Source organism: Zonotrichia albicollis, chromosome 6 (assembly GCF_047830755.1).
Source record: "Zonotrichia albicollis isolate bZonAlb1 chromosome 6, bZonAlb1.hap1, whole genome shotgun sequence".
Classification (NCBI taxonomy): domain Eukaryota; kingdom Metazoa; phylum Chordata; class Aves; order Passeriformes; family Passerellidae; genus Zonotrichia; species Zonotrichia albicollis.
The window spans coordinates 47341240-47364777 of NC_133824.1; the positions used below are offsets into that span (position 1 = coordinate 47341240).

The 23538-nt window shown below is 48.9% G+C and overlaps 1 protein-coding gene across 2 annotated transcripts in view; it reads left to right on the forward strand.

Moving 5' to 3' along the window:
* Positions 1–23538, forward strand: part of PLCB2 (phospholipase C beta 2) — a 40348-nt gene that overhangs the window by 10392 nt on the left and 6418 nt on the right. The window contains exons 4-31 of one of the 2 annotated variants that reach the window (XM_014272598.3): positions 3007–3147; positions 3841–3920; positions 4217–4270; positions 6356–6431; positions 6782–6882; positions 7175–7341; positions 7548–7694; positions 7936–8093; positions 9981–10063; positions 10429–10513; positions 11645–11816; positions 12596–12693; positions 13393–13489; positions 13606–13690; positions 13953–14077; positions 15042–15196; positions 15552–15716; positions 16682–16781; positions 17043–17147; positions 18103–18188; positions 18281–18377; positions 18550–18603; positions 19131–19341; positions 19538–19709; positions 20673–20749; positions 22349–22444; positions 22736–22793; positions 23332–23418. In XM_014272598.3, coding sequence (XP_014128073.1) covers positions 3007–3147; positions 3841–3920; positions 4217–4270; positions 6356–6431; positions 6782–6882; positions 7175–7341; positions 7548–7694; positions 7936–8093; positions 9981–10063; positions 10429–10513; positions 11645–11816; positions 12596–12693; positions 13393–13489; positions 13606–13690; positions 13953–14077; positions 15042–15196; positions 15552–15716; positions 16682–16781; positions 17043–17147; positions 18103–18188; positions 18281–18377; positions 18550–18603; positions 19131–19341; positions 19538–19709; positions 20673–20749; positions 22349–22444; positions 22736–22793; positions 23332–23418 — 3132 coding nt within the window. The remainder of the gene's footprint in view (positions 1–3006; positions 3148–3840; positions 3921–4216; positions 4271–6355; positions 6432–6781; positions 6883–7174; positions 7342–7547; positions 7695–7935; positions 8094–9980; positions 10064–10428; positions 10514–11644; positions 11817–12595; positions 12694–13392; positions 13490–13605; positions 13691–13952; positions 14078–15041; positions 15197–15551; positions 15717–16681; positions 16782–17042; positions 17148–18102; positions 18189–18280; positions 18378–18549; positions 18604–19130; positions 19342–19537; positions 19710–20672; positions 20750–22348; positions 22445–22735; positions 22794–23331; positions 23419–23538) is intronic. The other variant, XM_074543510.1, reaches the window with a different exon arrangement.

Consider the following 23538-nt stretch of genomic DNA (forward strand, 5'->3'; position numbering starts at 1 on the left):
CTGAACTGCACATGTACAAGAAGAAAATTGTACCAAAGCATTTCACTCATCATGTTTTGAGATGATAAAGTTAAAGCCAGTGAGATTGTTTAGGAACCCTGCAGGACAATCACAGTGCCCTCACAGTTGTGGCTGTGAGCCACAGGCTCTAAACACTGTGGGTGGTCAGTGGTTCTGCTGCAGCACAGGGGCTGACCAGCTTTGGCATTGGGATTGAGCAACTTGTGAGCCCAGGATGGAGCTGCACTAAGTCTGACTCCAGCCCTCCAACTGGAGAGCAATCATGTGGAGCCGTACGGAGGCACCAATCTGTGAGCGTGCAAGAGAGAGGCAAGTACCAGCCTGTGTCTGGCAAAGGATTTCTGAGTGGTGGAGCAGGAGCTGAGCAAGGAAATGGGCATGTGTGGGTGATGACCTTTGCCATGCTGGGCCCTCCTGCTTCTGCCATTGCTGTGCAGTGAGTTCTGGGGCCACAGCATCCACTGTGACACATTCTTCTCTGTCCCTGGCAGTGTGTCCCTGCTGGATTGCAGAATACCGTGGGCTATTTTGTGCCTGGGAATCTGAGCTGCTGATTTTCCAGTTCCTTTAGGTAAAACACTGAGGGCTGAGAGTGCTTCACTGTGGATTTTTGTCTGCCTGTGTCCCTAAGATGCTTGGCACAGGGACAGGTTGGCCCTCTCCATTCCACAGCCGATATCTCCAGCGCGGAGCAGCAAGGCTAACGGGGACAGGAGTGTTACCTCCAGAGTCAAAGGCATACCCCAAATATCTTGGGGCTTCCTTTTTCCCTTCTGACAACCAAATAAGAGTTCTCCAGAAGAGAAGATGTGTTGTCCTTGTGCCACAAGACACAGCTCTGTCAGGGCACAGCAACAAACAGGTCCTGCAGTCAGTTGGCTCTGCCCCCTCTCAAGCAGAGAAAGGACCGTCCCTCTCCATCCTGTGTCTGTCTCTGACTCTTTGTTTATATTTGCATGAGAATTTGCTTCTCTCTGGACTGTGGATCTCTGCAGAGCTGAGGATTTTAGGGAAATCAGGAGGGTGGGACATGAAACTCCAGCTGACTCCATATTTCAGCCACTCTGCTAATAGGTTGTTTTTTGCTTGTCTGGGTTTTTTTAAGGAGATTTGCTAAGAGTGTTTCCCTTCTGATTTGCATGGCTAATATGCATGTCCTGCTTTTCATGCAGCAGTTCCTAATTTTCCTTTATGGCTGCCTGCAAGGTGACAGTGAGTATTCCCAGAGTAAAGCTGTGGCACAAGGTGCTAAAGGAGTGCAGGTTGTGAAAGAGCCATGATGTGGCATCAGGTTCAGAGCTCCTGCACACGGTCTCTGGTCCTCTCTCCACATCTTCCTTGGGTGTTGGATGCATCGTTGCCTGGATAAGGGCAAAAGTGCTCGGTTTGGTGGGAACATGGGCTGGTCAGAGAGGTCTGGAGAGAGCCAGGTGACAAATGTCTGCTAGGGAGTAGCGAGTGTAGCGTGCGGAGAAGGAAGAGGTGGGTGGAGCCCCGGATAACAAATACAGGAAATGAGTTCAGCACAACCACAAGTTCACTATTGTTTGGGCCTCCTCTCCTGTACAGCCCTAGAGCTGAACAAATGCTGGTGCATTTGCAAGATGAGTTAAAATCCCAACATTTTGCTGCTGGCACTGGAAAGCTGAGCTCCAACAAGGAGTTGCCATTAGCCTGGGAAGGAGATGTGGGTGTTTGGTGGTGCTCAGTTCTGTGAAAGAAAATGGCTCACGAGGCAAGAAGGAGCCATTTTAGAAATCCCCTTGTAGAAAATAGGCAAACCCTATTCCTTCTCTTCCCTCCCTCCAAATGCTCTGGGATAAACAGGTTGCAGAGTTACCCCCTTGGAGAGTTGCTTTTCCAAAATAAGAGACAGCAGTCAGATGATCCAGAGTTACAACCCACCCTGTCCTGTTTTTCTTAAAGATGCCTGTTTGCTACTGCTGTGACAAAATAGCAAACGCTTCAGAAATTAGGAAAATTGAAGTAAAAAAATTCTGCAGTTCCTTATAAAATGTGTATTCAGCTCTGTGTGCGACATGGTGCTGAAACCTGAAAGTGCTGAAACCTAAAGGTGCTCTCAGATTCCAGCTGCAGTTTAACTTCGAAGTCTGACCTGCTTTTAACAATCCCAGACTGTGGATTTGCCCTCTTTCTAAAGGAGAGCAGGTGCTCTCTCAGCTCCCTGTTTGCTTGGCTTGGACAGGGATTTGTCCTGCTTCAGATAAGGGATTCCTGTGCTTTATTCTAGGAATGGAAATTTTTATATTCCCATTATAAATAGCATCATCAGTAAAACTCTAGGATACCTTGGATACCTTGGCTTAGTGACACCATGCATAGGAATGCAGAAAATGATGAATAATTTAAAGCATTCTATAAATACTTTCATATGGTGCTTCAATCCAAGTACCACTAATCGGATGAGCCTTACACTTAACAAAACAAGTCTCTGGTGAGCCATTGCTGTAGAGTACTAGAATTGCTGTGGAAAAAGCCACTACTACCAAGTGACAGCAGCAGAAGATGGGGCTTGGAGGGGAAGAAGCCAACTCTGAAGTAACAGGGGGTCCCAAAAAGCGGGTGTCACACTACTATGCTTTCTAGTGTGTGTATTTTGATAAAATCAACTGGTTACACACCTCTGACACAAGCAGGCCAAACCCTCCCCTGCTTGTTTGCAAGTCCAGCCTGAAGTTTCAGAAGAAATTTCTTTAAGAGCAGTCTTCAGCTTTGACTTTTTCAGGGTTGTGCAGAGATGTTGGTCATGGTGATTTGTCCCATGGAGGATCCAGTAATGCAGGCTCCAGAATAAAGATAAAAAATAAGGAAAGCCAAGGAAAGGAAGAATGCACTAAGAAATTCTGCAACCCTTTAGATGCTTTCTGTGAATCTGAACCAATGTGTGTATTGGGGTCTGTTTTTTTTTGGGTACAGTTTTCCCTCATTCTCCAATTACTCCCCTCTGTTCTGTTTCTTTTGCAGTCCCCGAAGCTCCGAGATGTTTTTAACTTGGATCACCCTCACAGCACCTTCCTGCTGAAGAACCTGACAATTGTATCTGGTTCTGATATGGTTGACCTCACTTTCCATAACTTTGTGGCCTACAAGGAGGAGATTTGCAAGGTATCAGGGCCTGAGGTCTTGGAAGTACTGGGAACCTCGAAGGATTGGGATATTCATTGGGGAGCAGGAAAGGAGAGGAGGAGACATGATAATGTAAGACAGGAGTTTAAACATAATGCTGAGCTCTTTCAGCATTACTGACAAGGTTATAAACAAGCAGGTTTATGTTCCAGTCAGGTGTGGTATCTCCAAAGTTCTAGAAGCTTCTGCCCTGCAAGGAGAAGGACCAGTAGAAAGTGGTCATTGTTGTCTTTCATGTGTTTTGTGTGGATGAATAGGCAGCTGAGAAGTAGAAAAGTTTCAGCTCCTAATGTTTATAGGCAGGAGGAAGGTGATAGAGGAAAGCCCAGAAGTCTCAGACAGAATAAGGGGTAAGAGTTTTAAACTGGAAGAAGGTAGATTTTGAATTGAACATGAGAAGAATTTCTTCCCTGTGAGGGTGAGGGGCCCTGGCACAGCTTGCCCAGAGAAGCTGTGGCTGTCCCATTCCTGGAAGTGTTCAAGGTCAGATGGGGCTTGGAGCAATCTGGGATAATGGAAGCTGTCCCTGCCCATGGCAGGATGTGGCACTGGATGGGCTTTAAGGTCCCTTCCAACCCAATGATTCCAGGATGCTGTGCCCTTTCCCTGTTTGCTGTGTACTTCATGGAGCAGTTCAGTAGTGCCCCACTGCCTCTGCCCTGTTTGTTCCAGGACTGGGCTGAGGATATCATGGCCATTGCCCGGAATCCCCTCACGTACAACGCTCCCCGCTCCACCTTCCTAGAGAAAATGTAAGTCCTTTCTGAGTAACTTTTTTCTCTGAAATTTCCATGTCCTGCTCTTTCTGACAGTGCTGGAAAAAAAAAAAGACTTCAAAGCATCCAGGTCCCTTGGCAGCCTCCAGACCAAAGCCTGGGTCATGCCAAGGTTAAGCTGATGGTCTGCAGGACCCCAGTTTTCAGTTCACTGTTAGATTGTTTTCCCAATTGCATGTTTTTCCTTTCTTCTCACTTAGTGGGATCTCTTAAGATGGATAGTGCATTCTACAAATGCATTTTTGTAATCTTGTTTGGGTTTTTTTTCACAGTCTAGTGAAGCTGAAGTTGCAACTGAATGAAGAGGGAAAGATTCCTGTCAGAAAGTGAGTGTGGATATTTGTTTCCTTGTGTGTTCAGTCAGACTACAGGCAGAGCACCTGGTGAGAGGATGGTTGCTCAGTGGCTCCAGCTGTCTGCTCGTCCTGCACTTAAGAGGAGGAGAACTTTCCCTGAGTGTCCAGGCCATGGAAGTGCTCCTGCTGCACTGCCATAGGTGACACATAATTGAGTCTGGAAAGGAACCTTTGTGGCCTTCATCTACAGCAAGAAATGGCTTAAATAGCACAGATATAATTTCCTGCTTGTTGCCAAGAAAAGACTAACAAAACAAAGTAACTCTGGTTAAATTCTGATCACAGATTATTTCCAAACCTGAGCTGAAAGGTGGATGAGGTGCAGGATTGTTTCCCTTTCCTGCACGGAGTTCTCCATCTGGACAGCTCTTTGCTGGACTCCCCAGCTCGCCTGCAGAGCTCCCCTGCTTTTCTTGTCTCTTTCTCCCTGTGTGAGCACTCCAGTCCTTCCCCACTTCCTCCATCCCTCAGCCTTCACTCTGGATGTGCATGAGAGTGAAGCAGCCTCTGGGCCAGTTAGTGCTGGTTTAGGAGCAGAACAGATGGAGATTTGTCCTTCCCTGTCCCCAGCTTGGCCTTGTGCATCCGGTAGGGCTCCCATCAGAATGAGAAACAAAGCCCAGCCTGTCCCTTCTCCTCTACACTATGTGGCATGAATCTGGAATTGATTTTGTGCCATTCAGTGTCTTCCCAAGAAAAATTGCTTCAGGGCTGGTCCTGTGGTTCCTCTGTGTTGATTTAGCTCATAGAATGACAAAAGGCAGCACTGCCATGTTGAATTCCCTTTTGGGTCCATAAATTATGCTTTGTTTTAAGAATAAGAAGCTGCAGACAAGTGCATTTGGGAAGTTCTGAACCACTCTGCTCTAGGTCTGTGCTGTGTTATAGCATCACAAGAGGTGAGCACTAATTACCCCAAATAAATACAGGCTCCAGGGTGTCTTGTAAGGCAGACCTGTGCTGGATTAGGGCTGTGCTGACTAAATGGGCTCCTGGAGGGCTGAGCTTTATTCAACACTAAACATTTTTAGTTACTTGTTTTCTAAACTACCAACCAGCAGAATTTCATTGTCAGAAACCAGAATATTCATCAAAGGGCTGTTAAAAATGTGTAGGTCTATAATGAATAGCACACTAGGGAAGAGTGCTTTGAATTAATCTTTAAAATGCAAGCAAGGTAGCATTGCTGCAGGGAGAAACCAGCTTACTCCTCTGGAACAAACCAGAAAAAAATATCTGATACAGGATGTACCTCTCCTCAGTGCCCATTTCTTGCAGAATGGTATAAATGCAGACCATTAAATAGTCCACATTAAGAGCAAGGTTTATAAAAATACTCAGTACTGCAGGGTAAAAAAATTCCAGTAAGGGCTATAGGTAAACATAAAGCTTTCAAAACTCCTAAAATTCTGAAAATTCCACAAGCATTTGCCTTTTCTTTAAATATGTAAATCCCTCTGGAATCATACCAAGGCTGCTGCAGTTTTGCCTTGCAAAGGGCAGGGTTTGCATGAGCTGCTGCACCCCCACCAGGCACTCCCACCTGGCAGCACAGGGCACTCCTTGTTCCTGTTTGCTGTGAGCACCTGTGACTCCAGGAACTTAACAGAACTGAGGCTGTTAAGTGCCTCTGTGCACTTACAAATCCATGTGGATTTATCCATGGTGGAGACCATGGTGCTGTTGACAGGGATGTTCTAAAAGGAGGGAAAGTTCAGCTATTGTTACTTCTCTGCAGTACCATAGGAAGCACCTCCAAGAGGGGCAGAAAAGGACAGGAGAGGGATTTTGAGTGACAGAGCTCTTGCAGAGTCCACTGCAGAAATACAGAACTTCTGCTTTAAATCAGCAGTCAAAAAATGCTGTGCAGGTTTATCAAAGTCAGTCCCTCAGTTACTGCCCTGGAAAAACACTGTCTGTCTTTGCTGGTTCATGCTTACAGTTATCTTGCCTGTCTCCCTTGCTGTGCATGGGGAGTGTCCTGCACTGCCTGCAGCTCCAGCCCCCCAGCCTCTGTCCTGCCCCATGGTGATGTTTGTTTGCCTGTCTGGTCAGTATTTTTCAGATGTTCCCTGCGGACAAGAAGAGGGTGGAAGAAGCATTAAGAGCTTGTCATCTGCCAAATGGCAAGGTAAGGGTTTCTCTGGGTATCCAGAAGTCTCATGAGCTTGAGAAGGATCTCTTTCCCTGCCCTGACTGGGATGCCTTTGACTGTGAAAAACCACTAGCCAAGATGCTCACAGTTGTTTACCTTACCCTACCACTGCCAGGCTTTAACTCTTTAACTCAGCTCTTAGTGTCTTCCAGTAACACTTGTGACTCCAGCACATGCACTGTGTGGCACAAGGAGCAGCAACACCTGGCCCAGATGTTCCAGTCATTACTGGGGTTGTCACAGCCAAGTGCTGAGCTGTGGGTGTTCATGACAGGTAAGAGCTGTCCCGGGTTTGTGGTCCTGACACATCTTCACTGCATTCTCAGAATGATGCCATCAACCCCGAGGACTTCCCCGTGCCGGTGTACAAGACGTTCCTCATGAACCTGTGTCCACGGCCTGAGATTGATGAGATATTTACCTCACAGTAAGTTTCCCTCGAGCCACAGCCCAGAACTTGGTCTCTTGTGGCAAAAGATAGACAGGAAGGAAGGGATTTAGTGTCATGGGGTTTGTGAAGGGCAGGATCCCAGGTCACTTAATGCCTTCACTCATGGCCTGAATAAAAAGGATGAGACCTCAGTGTGCTACAGGACTCTGAAATATATGGGCCCAGAGGGAGGATCAACCTGAGGAAGGATCAACCTCTCCTGTGTGAAAAGATTTCTGGGGTAATTCCCAAGCCTTACCTCTGCCCCTCTGTGATTCTCTCACTGCAGCCATCTAAAAGCAAAGCCCTACATGACCAAAGATCACCTGGCAAAGTTCATCAACAAGAAGCAGCGCGACACCCGCCTCAATGACGTCCTCTTCCCACCAGCCAAACCTGAGCAGGTGCAGAGCCTGATAGAGAAGTATGAGCCCAGTGGGTTTAACATCCAGAGAGGTGAGTCTTGTTCAGCCCAAAGCTCTTGCTATACAGGTGGGATGACAGAGCAGAAGATCTTGTGCCCTCTGCCATCCTGCTTTCCAGGGGAGCAGTCAGCCTGCTTCCCTCAACTCCCTGTTGTTCCCACAACTCTCTTTCCACCTCCAAAGAGAGGCCAGAACCGTTCTGTTTGGCGACTCTGAACAGCTCTGTTTGCCATGCAGGGCAGCTGTCTCCAGAGGGGATGGTCTGGTTCCTCTGTGGCCCTGAGAACAACCTGATAGTGCTGGACAAGCTGATGCTGTACCAGGACATGACCCAGCCACTCTCGCACTACTACATCAATTCCTCACACAACACCTATCTGACAGGTAGGGCTGTGCCAGGCCAGGCACACCCAGGGACGGGGCAGGGACACAATCAGCCTGGCAGATGGGTGTGCCCTGGGGGATTTGAGGGCTGGGCTGACTCTGAATGATGTGTGACATGAAGCAGTGTCACCCTGCAACCAAAAACATCTTGTCAGTCCGCTGCATCCACCTGCTGAAGGCTGGCAGAGACTCCTGTTGCCCCTGTGTGTGCAGGAGCTAACACTGAGCCCCTCTCCTGCAGCTGGGCAGTTTTCTGGGACGTCCTCTCCCGAAATGTACCGGCAGACGCTGCTGGCCGGCTGCCGCTGCGTGGAGCTGGACTGCTGGAAGGGCCGGCCCCCGGATGAGGAGCCCATCATCACCCACGGCTTCACCATGACAACTGAGATCCTCTTCAAGGTAGTGAAGAGCTTTCTCCATGGATGCTTTCCCCTGCCTGCTTTTAGACTGATTGCTGAGGGAGCCAGATGGCTGAGGATGTTTGAGAGGAAAAGACTGATGGTGAGGTGACAAGTGAGTGAATGTGTGGGTAGAAGGAAGAGTGAACAGATAAGCACTAGGCTGGAGTTTGTACAGTTTTGGAATGGGAGGAGTAGAAGAGAGGTTGATAGCTAGATGAAGATGGATGGATGGATGGATGGATGGATGGATGGATGGATGGATGGATGGATGGATGGATGGATGGATGAGGGAGATATGGGAAGTCAGGCAGAAGCCATGGAGAGACAGCTGCCAGAGGTGTGTGTGTGCACAGGGCTGTGTCACAGGATGGATGCACAGAACTGGCAGGAGGCTGGGGGGTTTATAGATAGAGGCACATCAGAGGAGCAAACAGGAAACAGTTAAAGTGAGTTAATCTTCTGGTCTGCAGCAGGTTTCTATGGCTGACTGCCTCAAGTGGAGGCTTTTGGAAGAACAGAGTTCAATTCCTTGCTAATGACCTGAGTGTTGGAATGTGTTTTGTGGAGCAGCTGGCTTCCTGAGGATTCAGCTCCCAGCCTTTGGAAGCACAGCACAAAGCCAGGCAGTACAGGGCATTTATCCACAGCTTGCAAGTTACATATAAAGGCATCACACTGACATTTTTCTGCACTCCTTTACACAGCTGCTGCCAACAGGTAGAGGTGCTTTAGATGTTTTTTTCCAGCTCTTTATTTTTCTTCTGTATCTTCCCCCCAATTCTCATACTTCACTATTACTAAAATATTTATGTGTGAAGGGGAAAAAAAACAACAAACCAAAGTAGTCCTTAAGGTCAGAGGTATTGTCCTCAGACTCAGTTATTTCCAAAGCCCTGTGCTATCACTGCTGCTTTTTGCACAGCAGTTCACTGAAGATGGAACAGAAATAATGGCATTTGTAGCTGCTGTAATTGCAGAGTGCTGCTGAAGCCTGGGACCGTTTCTCAAGGAAATTATAACCTGCTAACACAGCATGTGCTGGGTTTTGGTTTTACATAACACATAGTCCTTCCTTCCACTACAACTCCTGTGGCCTTTTAGTAGCATTGTCTGAGGCTTCTCCTGAGAGCCTTGAGGCTTCTGTGACAGACTCCCAGTGGTCCAAGGAGGAGCAGCTATGGCAGCCTCCCTCCCTGCTGAGGTCATGGCTGATCCAGGATTTGGGATGATCAGGGGACTCTAATTGCAAAGGAGCAAATGGCACTTCTTTACCAATTAGCAGGACCAATTAGAAAGGAAAATAGTGGAAAGTTTGTGGCAGTTTAACAGGGGCTTGGGGAAAATATTATTTTTTCTTACATCATTAATGCTGAAAAGGTTTCCATGGTATTTGCATTTGAAATGTCAGCACAGCTGGTAACTGAACACTCAGCTCTCTTTGCTGCCAGGCAAAAGGATTTTATAAGCAGCAGAAATGATAGAAAATTGGGCAGGTTCAGAGGTAAGTATGGATAGAGTTTGCAGTGGTTTAATGTGGTGCTGCACACACCTTTCTGTGCCGGTTCAAGGTGCTTGGGGCGGGGGTTTGTCCCTCTGGCCACACGCTCTCATGTGCAGTGATGTGTACACTGACCTGTGCAGCAAAACCAAAATCTCACCTTCAGCTTCATTTTGGTGCAAGCTGTTGAGTTTAGCTCAGAGTGCATCCTCTGGAACTGGAAATCTGGGCAGGTGTGAAAAAGATGACACTTCTCACCTTCTTACTGGGAGAAGTTGAGTGACTTTGAAAGGAGCTCCTGAGAGACAGTTATGGAGTCTGTTCAGTGGGAGGTCAGCTGTTATTAATAACTGCTGAGCTTCTCTCTGACCATGGCCTCTCCCTCAGGATGCCATCGAGGCCATTGCAGAAAGTGCATTTAAAACATCTCCGTACCCTGTGATCCTGTCCTTCGAGAACCACGTGGACTCGTGAGTATTTGGTGATTGGGAGAACTAGCTGCTGTGTCCAGAGCAGAAAATACACAGGCAAGGGCTGCTGGGTTTTAAGAGAGTACTGAGATGAAGTGAAGCATTAATTGAGGTCTCTGAAGCAACCTAAGGTGGGTCAGAGCTGAAAGATGAGCCTTAACCTGCAGAGTGGGATGATCACAGTTGTGCAGCCTTTTACCTTAGGATTACAGAATATGAACACAGGAGTTGGCTTGGGAATGGGGCCTTAACATCTGCATAGCTGAGATGCTTTTCTGGGTAGAGGACATGGACACCTTTTGTTCATGCCAAACTCTGATTTTGGGCATTTGCTTTCCTCTTCACTCCTGCCTGATCTCTCTTAGGCCCAAGCAGCAGGCAAAGATGGCCGAGTACTGCCGAACAATTTTTGGAGACATGCTGCTGACAGAGCCACTGGAGAAATACCCGGTATGAGGGAGCTGGGGCAGGAGGCCACTGGCGAGGCCTTTCTGGAAAACTTGGTCATTCCTGGTGCTGGGAGGTGCCTCAACAACAGATACAATGCCATGGACATGGATCCTGGTTCATAGATATAGGTGGAAAACTCTTGTTTAGCACTCTGTCACCTGAGGGGCTCTGGGCACTGAGCTCTGGGTGGCCAAGGATGTACAGAGGGTACCAGGTGTGTTCTGTATGTGACACCGGTCCAGCTGTGTCTGCCAGCACTTGGAAACAGGAGCAAAGGCCTAATCCTGCTTCTAGCCTGGAAATATTCCCTTCCAGGCACAGGTGGGCAGGTCAGTGTCATGTGCTTGGAATAGCTGAGGAAAGCTCCCCCTCTGCTTGACCTCAGTCTTCATCTTACCTGTACAACAGGTATTTCTGTGGCCCCAGTGACAGCTTTGGTGACACAACTGCCCTGCCAGGAGACATGGTTTTAAACATCTGAGCAGGGTCTGTGTTCTGCAGGACATGAGGCAGATCCTTGGGGTGCACAGAGGAGGGATAGCTGAGGTACCTGGCCCAGGCATCTGTTTGAAAGCACTGAGACCCAGAGAAGAGTTGGAAAGAAGCGGTGAGCCAGCAGCAACTGCCCACTGTCCAGCCCCATGTCCAGGCAATAGGAGCAGAGGGATGAGGGGGGAACAGTTCAAGAGATCAGCTAAGCTATTTATTTTTGCTGTCTGTGCAGTCTGTCACATGTCCTTGTCTTGAGCCACCTCCTCTGGGACATTTTTTAAATCTGCTGCAGGCAGTGTTTAAATGTGGCCTGAGTACTGAGGAGGGACTGAGGATCTGGGATATAATGAGAGAAGTAGGTGGAATGGGAAGCCAGAGGTATGTGGATGCCTTCAGGCCATCTAGGTGGTTTTTTTTTTAGCAGAATGGGTGGCTAGGCAGCATGGCAGAGCCTGAGAGGTGCAAAATGCTGGTCTGAAACCACAGGTGAAATCTTAGGAAAAATCTGCATTGATCTAGCTGGCAGATGGAGGAAGTTAGGAGTATAGTGGGTGAGAGATGTGTCTGTGCACTGGCAGTTGGCCAGGGGGACAGGAGAGGCGAGTGTTTGAATTCTGTGATGAAGTTTATCTGTTACAGCTGAAGCCAGGAGTTCCTCTCCCAAGTCCTAAGGATCTCTTAAGGAAAATCTTGATTAAAAATAAAAAGAACCAATCTATGTCTGAGAAGAGGCAGAGCTCTTTGAAGAAAGGGAGGAACGCGGAACCAGAAACCACTGAGCAGCCAACCTCTGCGGATGCTGAAGATACTGGTATGTCTGAAGGGAAGGGGGAATAATAAAACTGATGGGCAAAGCCTTCTAAATCACTCAATACTTGGTGAACTTGGGACAAGCCAGCACTAGTCATTAAATCAGTTATTCCAAGCAGCAGCAGAAAATTGGAAGAGAAATAAAATCTTCAGAATACTTTGAACACTTAGTCCAGCCAAAAGAGAAGATAATTTACCTGCCCATCAGGTCATCCCTTAGTGATCCACTTAGTGATCCACTCAGGCTTTTGGGTTGAGGGAAGGGGAATTATTTGTTACTGCTTGTAGCTCTCTGATAACCACAAATTCACCACAGCCTAGTTCTTCACCATGAGGGTCTTGGAGGTTCATAAAACCTTCAGCCCCTCTCTCCTCCCTTCCTATCACCTCCTGGGCTCAGGGCCCCTGTGGTAGAACAATCCCAGTCATGGTAAGAACACATGATGTCATGTGAGGACAAGGTGAGCAGCACTGCAGAACACCTGGAAATGGGCATTTATTCCCACAAGTACATGTGAACCTGGGAGGGGAAACAGCCCAGTGATTGTTGCTCCTGAGTGTGAGGGGAACCTGCAGCCGGAATGGTTTGGTCTCTTGGGTGTGCTCATTCTCAGTGTACAAGTTCATGTTTGGATTTGGCCAATAAAATTGTAGGATTCTTCCCCTCAGTGTTCCAGCATTACTTGGTGGTGAAGTTTGGCAGAGCCCTCCACTGCCAGCAGGCTGCAGGGTCCTGTCTGTGTCCTGATCCATACCACTGATAAGGGCCTGTGTGCTTAGTCTGGGCAGGTGATGTGGCTGAAGAGGAGCCAGAGGAAGAGGATGAACAGCTCAGAAATCTAGATGAAGAGGAAATTAAAAAGATGCAGTCAGATGAGGTACTGCCACTGTTGGTTCTTTTCCTTTTCTGTTGGATTTTTGCTGGCTTCCATTTTTCTCTGGGGCCTCACACTGTTGAATAGAGATGAACCCAAAGTGCAAAGGGGAATGAATCTGTGGGGGACTTTCCATCCCCCACAGGACAAGACCTTTGCAGTAAAAACTGAAAAAGAAAAATTTTGTTGCAAGCATAAAGAATGTGGCAAAGGAGTTACTGCTGACTGTGCATGATTTGGAGATAACTGTTTGCCTTGGGGGTGTTGGAGAGGCTTAGCCTTGGTCTGAGAAGTTGTTACTGAAAGTGCTGCTGCTGAAGGGGGAGGGAGGAGATCAGCATTCCCTTGAATAAAAGATCTGATCTGTTTCCCATTTCCATCTCCCTGGTATCCTTTGGAGAGGAGGAAAAACAATATCCCCATTTATCCCAGACTCCATGTTCTGAGGGGTCAGAGAGATCCTGGGCTTTGTACATCCTCCCTGGAACCTCTCCATGTGCCTTAATTCCATTTTTGCCCAGCCACATGGAGATCCTGTGCCCCTGCTCACCATGGAGCTGTAGGACTGGGGAGCCAGAGAACCTGGAGCACTTTGGTCAGGGCAGCCACCAGAGCTCTTTGACTGGGAGACCCTGGTGCAGTTTGTTTCATCTCCAGGGAAGGTCTCTTCATCTGTTCCCTTTTGAATTGTTCTCCGCTCAGGGCACCGCTGGCCTGGAAGTGACGGCGTACGAGGAGATGTCCAGCCTGGTTAACTACATACAGCCCATCAAATTCAACTCCTTCGAGCTCTCTGCCAGTAAGTCAGCCTCAGTCCCTCTGGAATGCAGGCCGAGTGCTTCCTGCCTCTGTCAGTCCCCGTGCGGAACGGGGGCTGGGCGTGCCTTGCTCCTGAATGCAATCTCCTGTTTCTAGAGAAGAACCGGAGTTACGTCATCTCTTCCTTCACCGAGACCAAGGCTTGTGATCTAGTGAGCAAGTTCCCTGTGCAGTTTGTAGAGTATCCTTTTGGCAGCCCTTTCCCAGTGCCACTGGGTGCTTGGAGTATGAGGGAGATTCCTGACAGGATGCATCCTAATGTCAAGGCTGCCAGATTCTTGTCCTTAAGTGAAAAGTGTATGGACAAGGAGCCTGAGCCTCCCTGGGGTCTTGTCTGGAAGGCTCTGAGCATTTGGTAGCAGAGCTCCAACAATTTTTATAATGGGAATAAGTGGGCTGGCCCCAGGACACAACAGGAATGGTGTTTCCTATAGAGCCTGTAGATACAACAAGTGGCAGATGAGCCGCATTTACCCCAAAGGCACCCGGATGGACTCCTCCAATTACCAGCCCCAGATGTTCTGGAATGTCGGCTGTCAGATGGTGGCACTCAACTTCCAGACCATGGGTGAGTGTCAGGGTGTGCTCCTGCCTCCGAGCAGGTGAGGTCAGGCACTGCTGGTCCCCAGGTGCTCCTGGTCTCTGTCTCTTCCTTTTCTGCCATTTCCCTGGTCATTGTTCCATGTGCCTTTTCCCTAAGTGCTGTTCTCCTCTGATTTGGTCTCCCACAGACCAACAGCATTTTTCCATGCCTAGCACAGACCTGGCATGCACACATATGGGCTGCTGTCGCCCTGTGTCCAGGCACTGTCCCTGGCTGTCCTTTTCCACAATGTCACACTGAATCATATCCATGAGGGCACCTGCAGCTCCCATCCCCCAAGTTGCTACCTCTACAAGGAAGAGGCAGAGCTCCATCTGGCCACAACACTGACTTGTCTGTGCCATTATTTCCAGAATTTTCACCTGACCAGGGAGGAAAGGCCTTTCCTTGCTGCACAACCAGCATAAGAAGGAAAGAAAAGCTTTGAGAGAAAGCTGCACCTTACCCCTCTTCCTTCCTCAGAGGGCTGTGTTATGTACAGAGCATAGGAGACAAAAGGGAGCGAGTGCAAGGTTGGTTCTGAAGAGAATGACAGTGCAGGCAGGTGCAGCAACCACCAGGCTGTGTCCTCTCTAGTGTCAGACAGAAGATGGCCTCAGAGGAGGCCCAAAATGAAAGGGGGAAGGAGCAGAGGAGCTCAGACAGTTACTTATTCCCACCCAAAAATAGCAGGTGCTTCTTAAAGCAGGTTTTACTTTAGTTCTGCCCATGACTTAAGATGCAAGCACAAGCAAACCACTTCCCTTCCTTACAACAGCTGCTGTAATACTTTTCCCTGTAGGGTGCTGAGAGGCTTAATTAGTTTTCAAGATGGCTTTGCGAGCTGTGGGCTGGCAGGGGCTGGGAGCTTCCGGCAGCTTTCAGCTCCCTCCCAGCACACAGGCTGCCTGACCCCCAGCCCTGTCTCACTGTGTTGCTCTGCTCTCAGATGTCCCCATGCAGCAGAACATGGCCCTGTTTGAGTTCAATGGGCAGTGTGGGTACCTGCTCAAGCACGAGTTCATGCGGCGCCCCGACAAGCAGTTGGACCCCTTCTCTGTGGACCGCATCGACGGGCTGGTGGCCACTACTGTCTGTGTCACGGCAAGTACAGCCTGGGACCCTGTCATCTGTCACCCAGGGGGACTCTCAGTGCCACATGAACCCACAGAGTCCTGTGAGAAAGCGTTACTGTGGCAACTCCCAGGCTTGTCGCTATTTTAAATTAATCATAATCACATAAAAATGGAAAATGAGCATCTGCCGTGCAGAGGGAGCCAAGGCTGTGCTGGTAGGGAGAGAGGAAGCGCTGAAGGAAGAAACAGAGGTGAAAGTAAAAGAAGAGCTGGAGCAGAAAAGCTGTTTTGGAGTGGGAGAGTGACTTTAGGGTGAAGGAATGGGTGGGTCCCTCCGTTTTATTCTTCCCAGCAGTTGCTAACTCCGTTTGTGTTGTTCACAGGTACTCTCTGGTCAGTTCCTCTCGGACCGCAGCGTGAAGACCTACGTGGAAGTGGAGCTCCTTGGGCTGCCAAGGGATGCCAAACGCAAACACAGAACCAAACTGACCTCCACAGCCAACTCCATTAACCCTGTATGGAAGGAGGAGGCTTTTGTTTTTGAAAAGGTGAGAACATTTGATAGTAATTTAGGCAGAAAATCCTTAAAGCTCCTGATGGCCATGAGCATTCCCTTGGCAGAGGTCAGTGCCAGCAGAAGGGATGCCCCTCTGGAGACCTCTGGCCTGGCTTTGGACACTCTCAGGTAACATCCAAACAACAATATCCAAAACAACTCTGCATCAGTATTTCCCAGAACAGACAAGGGGTAGCTGGGAATGGTTCTGGAGATAACAGACATCCAAAGTCTCCCCTCTATGATGCCCTCTTCAGACTGATCAGTTTGGAAAACTTCCAGCATCAGAAGGGAACTGAATTTCTGTGGTTAAACTGTCAATGAGAAACAGCCAAGCTGGAGCAGTAATGGGACCAGTTTACAGTTGTGCCAAAACATGGAAAGCTGCCCTGTCTCTCCCCAGGAATTCAGTGATCACCAATCCAGCTGCAGGGCACAGGGAAGATAAATCAAGTATACATTATACAATTCATCTGTCAGGCACAGTATGAAGCTACAGATATTTTCAGCCTACTTGGCTAAAATATCTCCTTTCAGAAACACTCGGAGGCTTCACTCCTGGCAGGATAATTTTGAATTCATTTTATGGCACAAGAATACAGGCAAGGATGGAGTCAAAAGCCTTTATTAACAATGTTACCATGTTTGCTAAATTGTTCATTTCAGTTCATTCCAGTGAGTTCTTTGTGGAAGCAGTGGTTTGGAGGGCTTGTTGCCCTGTTTTTGTCTTTAGGTAACCTGTGATCCTGGGCAGGCTGAGAAGACTGTGTTTGGTGGAGTTTCTGGGCATTCAGAAATAATATCTATGATAAACTGTGCCCTTAACTTACAAGGATTACAATTTCCAGGATGGCAGTGCCATCCTGGAAGAGATGGAATTGTTTGGTTGGAAGGAGGAGGATGCTGCTATGAGGAGTGAGGTGAGGACACTGGTGCCTTACTCTGCTTTTCCCTTAGATCATGATGCCTGAGTTGGCATCTCTCAAAATTGTGGCCTGGGAAGAAGGAGGGAAGTTCATTGGCCAGCGTATCATTCCAATCATCGCAATGCACCCAGGTAAATCGGGGAAATTCCTTCAGCTTTTTGTGCCCTTCAGACCTGTCCAGTGGGAGCCATAAAGACCATACAAGCAGCTGCATACTTTGCTCCTTAATCTCCATGCCCACAGGCAGAGGAACCTTGAAATCCATCTTTTTATAGCCTTGGCTTTATCCCATGATATAAAGGCTCCTCCTGTAAAGAGGAGCCTTGGGCTGCTGGAGCAGACAGGGAGGGACAGGATGCCACCAGCTCAACTGCCTCCCCTCTGTGCCCCAGGCTACCACCACGTGTGCCTGCGCAGCGAGAGCAACATGCCGCTCACCATGCCCGCCCTCTTCGTGTTCCTGGAGATCAAGGACTACGTGCCAGATGCTTGGGCAGGTAGGGAGTGCTGGAATGTGGTGGGAGGGGGAGGGGGGGGTGCTTCTGGCCTCCTCCAAACTCTGATTCAGAAGTATTTTTCCAGCATGGGAAGTGCTTTCCTGCTGCACCCTCAGTTCCTTGTCAGGGTGGGACTTGAGTGCATGCCAGCATCCTGTCACAGCCTCGCTGCCTTGGGGAGAGCGTGGAGGCTCCCACTGCAGCTGTGCCTGGCTCCCACCTGAGGTGCAGTGCAGGTGGACCAGGCTCCAGGGTGGAATGGTCAGCTCTACCCTTGTTCAGAGGCAGGGAGAGGTTTCCTTGAGAGAACAGATGGCATCTCTCAGGGGCTGCAGAGAACAGGGCCTTTAGGGAGGTTTAAGGAGTGATTCTCTTCCCTATTGGAAGAGAAGGGAGGTTCTTGCTGATACTGAGATATGGGGACCTTCCTTTGAGAAGGGTCAGAGCTGGGTGTGACTGAAGCCTCACCAGAGGGATCAACTGTCATGACCAAACCAGAGTGCAACAGCATGAGCCACAGGAGCTCTTGTGAATACTTCTCATGTTTGCTCTCTCTCTCCCTGTGTTCAGACAAATGAACCTTATTCACTGGGGAAATCCCGAGAAATTCGATTTATCACATTTTATTAAAAAGATGAGGTTTATACAATGTTGGGCTGGAATTGGAGCAAGCAGCTGTGCAGGTGGGAAAAATCTGAACTTGGCCCTGGCTTTTGGGAGCAGAGTTCCCAAAATCACTTCACAGAGCTACCCTGAACATCAGTTGTGAGCCATGGCCTTGGACGGGCACTATGGTGAAGGAGGTTCCCTTCCTCCCTCCCTTGTGCTGTCAGGGAGACTTTGGTTACAAGCAGAGAACACAAACCATTCCTTCTTCACAGTGTCCTGCACGGGGCAGGGAAACGAGTCCATGAGTTGTTTGCTATCCAAGCCAAGCCCTGCTCTCTGTTTCCAGATCTCACTATTGCCCTCTCCAACCCCATCAAGTTCTTCAACCTGCAGGACAAGTGCTTGATGAAGCTCAAGGATACCTCAGGGGAGGTGAGTTTTTTCAGGTTCTGTTCTCTAGAGCACCTTGCATGGATTCAGCTTGAAATAATTGAGTTTTCATTTACCTCTGATCTTTGTTTTAGAAGCCTGGCACACAGACAAACCTCTTATCTGCTGACACTAATGGGGTGGCAGGCTCCACTAGGAAACCCAGCATTCCTCCCTCTAAGAGGTCCACAGGTAAGTTTCCAAGAGTTTCCAAGCATTTAAGCATGTTGGCAGTTTAATTCATTCTTCTGTACTGACACCAACATCCTCCACATGGGCTGTGTTCTGGTGAGCTCTTCTCTGTCCCTTTCCAACCTGGACATCCAAGATGGGACATTAACAGGAACTTCTTTTGGGATTTCAGGAGCAGCAGTGTTCACCAAGGATGAAGCTGTGTTGGAAGTAATGCAGATGGGAGGTAACTCCTCATGCTGATCACCTGGGCTGACGCCCTGCCCGTCATCTTATATTTCCACATTAAAAAGACTTGTCCCAACCCTTCCTGGTGTAGCCAGCACTAAAGATAAATCCCAGGAATCTTGGGGCTCCAGGACAGGTTTTCTTCAGCACAGCTGCACTCCCTGTGCAACATGTTGTTCACCTGCTTCTGGGTGCCTGAATGCAGTGTGATGCCAATTCCTGCAAACACGAGGCCTAATTGTGCCTGAAAACTGAACTGAAGGCACAAGAGGAAATGTGTTTCACTCAGCATATGTTGGCAAATTACTGTTATGTACACTGCTTTTTTAGAAGTTATTCCTAAAGAAAAGGGTTTGCCAGGACAGAATATGTACCTGGGGAGAAGCATCCCAAGGTGTGGAGCAGAGGGGGCTCTGGTTTGGATGCGGTGATCGAGGCACTTGGATTGGAGCTGTATGCTCCAGTTTCCCCACTCCAAGCCTTGGGAAGAAGCTGGCACTGTTCAGCCTTTTTATTTTGATTCAGAGCCTGAGACAATCACCCTTGCTGAGCTGCAGCAGAAGAAGCGCTTCCTGAAGCTGCTCAAGAGGCAGGAGAAGGAGCTGAGGGAGCTGGAGTGGAAGGGAAGCAAACAGAGGGAGGAGCTGCTGCAGAAATACTCGGTGCTCTTTTCGGAGCTGGCCTGCTCTGGGGGCAAGAAAAGGACAATACGCACAAGGAAAACACAGAAGAAGAGGTAACCACAGCCTGGGGTCACCTTCCCAAACCAAAACAAGGATCCCCAGGGAAACACGGCCTTCCCTTCTCTGCAGGAAGATGGAGCAGTGCAGGCACGTGCACGTGCCTGAGTTGTTCTCACTGAGGGTGGGTGGGGAGGTTGGGATTGTGTTGGTGTGGTGAGAAGCAGCACGGCCCCTGTTCCTGTTCTGCAGGAGTGTGACCCCAGGTGATGCTGGTACCAGTGCAAATCCTGTGAAAGCAGCAGAGAGCATCGATTGCCACTGGCTCGTGGAGCTCAGGGAGAGGATGGAGAGGGACCTCATCCACCTTGGGGAGGAGCACCACAATTGCATCCGAAGGAAGAAAGAGCAGCACGCTACGGAGGTGAGGGCTGTGAGTGTCACCTGAAAATGTGTCCCAGGATAGCCCCAAAAATCCCAAGTTACTCACTAAACTGAGCTTGGGAATGTGGGCCCAGAACATACCTGACACATCCACACACATGCACAGGTAACTGAGAATGAAGACATGAAGCTTATTATATGTCTGCTATTTTTTAAAACAAGAGTAGCATTGCCCTGGAGCACATCATGCTCCATCTGCTCCAGCTCTTCTGATGCCTTGGCACAGAGTTAATGTGGTGTTTGGTTTCACACCTTGCCACCTCTCCAGAAGCCCGGGAGCTGGGGTGATGTGGGGGTGGGCTGAGGGCTCACCAGTGGCACCATCTGAGCATGTTCTGCTGTTTGACTTGGTGGAAGTCAGAGTCCAGGTGAGGGGGTCCTGCAGGCTGAGCTCAGCCAAGGCCAGAAGGAGCCACGGTGGTGCCTGGGGACAGAGTGCAGGCCGTGGGATGGTGGTGATGGTAAATCCAGCATATGCTATCTGTCCCAATGAAAGGGGAGTGATTCTTCAGCACTTGGCTTGAGAGGCCTTTTCCCATTAGTGTTTTCTGAAGGAATTTGCACTGATGTATCTTAAATCTTCAGTTCCCTGGTGCACCTTAGGCTTGACAGGCCTCTTGCAAGCTGTGTGCAACCGTGAGGGGAAGATAACACTTGGGCACTGGCTCACCTGGGAATCAGGTTTCTTACCTGGGAGAGGAGCCAGGGCTGAAACCTTCCTGTCTCACAAGTGCAGTCCACTGGCACAGTGGGGCCTGCATGTACAGCTGAGCTCACTCCTGTGCCAGTGTTTGCACTGAGCCTCGGGGTTTCAGAATTTGTTGCTCCTGGAATTCAGTGCAGGGAGGTGTACATGTGGCTTGGGTGCAACTGGATACAGATGAGGTGCAGTGTCTCATCCTGCTTTGTTCCCTTTTGGTTCTTGTGTTCATCCCTTAAACAGCAAGTTGCCAGGATCCTGGAGCTGGCCAGGGAGAAGCAGGCAGCTGAGCTGCGGGTGCTGAGGGACACGTCGGAAAGGTAAATATGGCACTGGAATCACAAACAATGCCAGGTTCTGCTCCAGGCAGCACTTTCTGCTGGATCTCACAGCTCTGCTCTGCAGCCAGGGAGGGAGGATGGTGAGAAATTGAGGCAGGGGGATGTGACAGGGGATCTCACACAGTGGTATGGGGGAAGATGCCTCTTGTGATCTCCAGAACAGTGTTCCTGCCATGAGGCACCGAGCAGGATACAGTGTTCCATCTGCAGTGAGCAGCCTGGAGCCACTGATGGGGAAGGATAGGAAATACACTGCTGGTCCCTGGCTGCCACCTCTGGCTCTTACAGTCGAGACCTCACATTAATCCCTTCCAGGGACTGATGTGCTCAAAGTGAATTGAGCATCTTGGCTCCAGTATTTAAACAAACTGGCAGAATCAATTGACCAGTTTCTAGCCAGACATGTATCCGTTTGTTCTTACAAGAACTTTGCCCTGAAGCTGGAATCCTCACTCATTCCTACTTCCCATTAAATGCTGTCTTAGTCTTTAGTTGCAAATTCATATAAAACTGCCTCTTTTGTGTCTGTACCAAACCAGAGTCCCTTTACTCAGCTATTCAGCATATTCATGCAAGTCTAAGGAAACAGGTGAGTAGCCAGGTAATGTTTTGCTGACAGTAGGATGTCATTAGTACAGTCACATCTCCCTGGCTGGGAGAAGCTGCAGAAAGATTCCAAGATCTGCAGCAACAGGCAGTGAAATGGCAGTTCAGTTCAGCAGGAATAAATATACAATAATGTGAATGGAAAACCCTGGCCACAGCCCACCAGTGCACTGGTTTTGGCACTCAGGTAAGAGATCTTCAGCTGCTGTGGATGTTCCTCATTCCCAGCTCTGCAGTGGCCAAAGTGGCAAACAGGATTTTGGGAATTGTACAGGGAAACAAAAAAAAAGATTGAGTCGGCCTTGTGCCACTGGATCCATTTGCATAGAGCTGTTCCCTTCTCAGTGTGCCATCTCAAACAAATGAAGTCTTTGAAAGGCCAAGAAGAACAGCCAGCACTGGGGAGGAATTTGTGCACAAAAAGGAATTAAATGGGACAGCTAGGAGAACAGATGTTTGAGGGAATGTGACAGGAATGTGTAAATCATTAATGGTCTGGAAGAGGGAAGTGATTGCTCACTGTTTCTCAGTGGAAAGAAGGATGGGACATCCAGTCAATGTCTTGGGCGTGTCTGTCACATTGTGTATAAATTAAGTGCTGTTCTTCTCACAGCAAAGAGCTGTGAAATCCAAAAGTGAAGGTAAACTCTAGAGTACAAGTGACATCATGGAACATGATACCTGTATAGATACTGGAGGATAGACTGGAAACTGGGAAGGTGGAGGAGGGAAAATTTCCTGTACATTTGTTCTTTCTTACACTTGCCTTTAGCATGTGCTGCTTCCACTGCTGGGCCAGGACATATCCTGACTCAGGGCTTAAAATATCCTTGAGACTCCAGGCCTCCTGCTGTACAGTCTCCCACATTTGGTGTTTCTGGACAGTGGAACACTGCAGAGGGCTGTGGCTGGAGGACTGCTGTGCTGTCTGGGGCTGGTAACCAGGCTGTATCTCCTCTCTTCTCTCCACAGCAACATTAAAGACATAAAGAAGCGGATGGAGGCAAAGAGAGTGGAGCGGGTCCAGGCCATGCTGAGGAATACCAGTGACAAGGCTGCTCAGGAGAGGTGGGGGAGTGGATGTTCCTGGGCTCTGCCCATGCAGGGTCTCCTGCTGACTTGGAAGATGAGAAACTAGAATTTTGCATCTGGTTATTTGCCTTATGGCTCAGCCAACTCTGAGTGGTGTTTTGGTGTTTTATTTGTCCTTTGTAGCAGTACAGCAGCTTCTCTCTGTGGTAGGACAGGGTGGGGATGTAACACCCCTGTTGATCACTATAGAACTGATCAGTCCTGACAAATGGGTTTTATGGAAGGAGAAGAGCTGGATTTCACAGGGTTTTATAATTTTCTTTAAAGGTTGAAGAAAGAAATTAACAATTCCCACATTCAGGAAGTGGTGCAGACAGTCAAACGGGTGAGTTCAGGGGGGTCAGGCTGCCCCAGCAGCTCTGGGTTCTGCAGGGGAGGGGGTGGCCAGGGGAACTCAGTGTCCCAGGCATTTGTAACTCACGACTTGGGAACAATGGGAAAGCCCAGTGGGAGGAAAGACACCTCAAGGACCCCAGCTCTGCCCTTTGAAGACTCAGTGCCAGTCCATGTCTGTCTGTGAGTGTCAGCATTTGAGTCCATTTGTCCATCTGTGTGTCTGTCCATGTGTAGCTGTACCTGATTGTCTGTGTGTGAGTACAGGTATCCCTGTGTCTGTGTGTGTCCAGGTGTCTGTCCTTATGCAAGTGTGTGTATCCATATATCTGTGTGTGTGTCCCCCTGGATGTCTGCATCCCTGCCCCTATGTCCCACATGCCCATGTGCACTCAACCTGCCAGGCTGTCATGGTATCCCTACATCCAGGCTGCTGCTCCTGGCCCACCCTGCTAGGCTGAGCTTGGGATATCCAAAGCCCTTGCATATAAAACTGGAACCTGAGGGGGATTAATATATTCCTTTTAAAGATGACAGAGAAGACTGGCAGGTTCCAGCAGAAACTGGAGGAGAAGCAGGCAGCAAATCTTCAGTCCATCAAGGAGAGAGAAAGCCAGGTAAGAATAATGTTTAGGGTCAGGGCTGTTCATTGGCACAAGAAGTCCAAACCCCAGAGAATCAATCTTGATGGCTGCTCTCAGCCCACCCATTCCCAGGGGGTGAGAAAGTGGATGAGA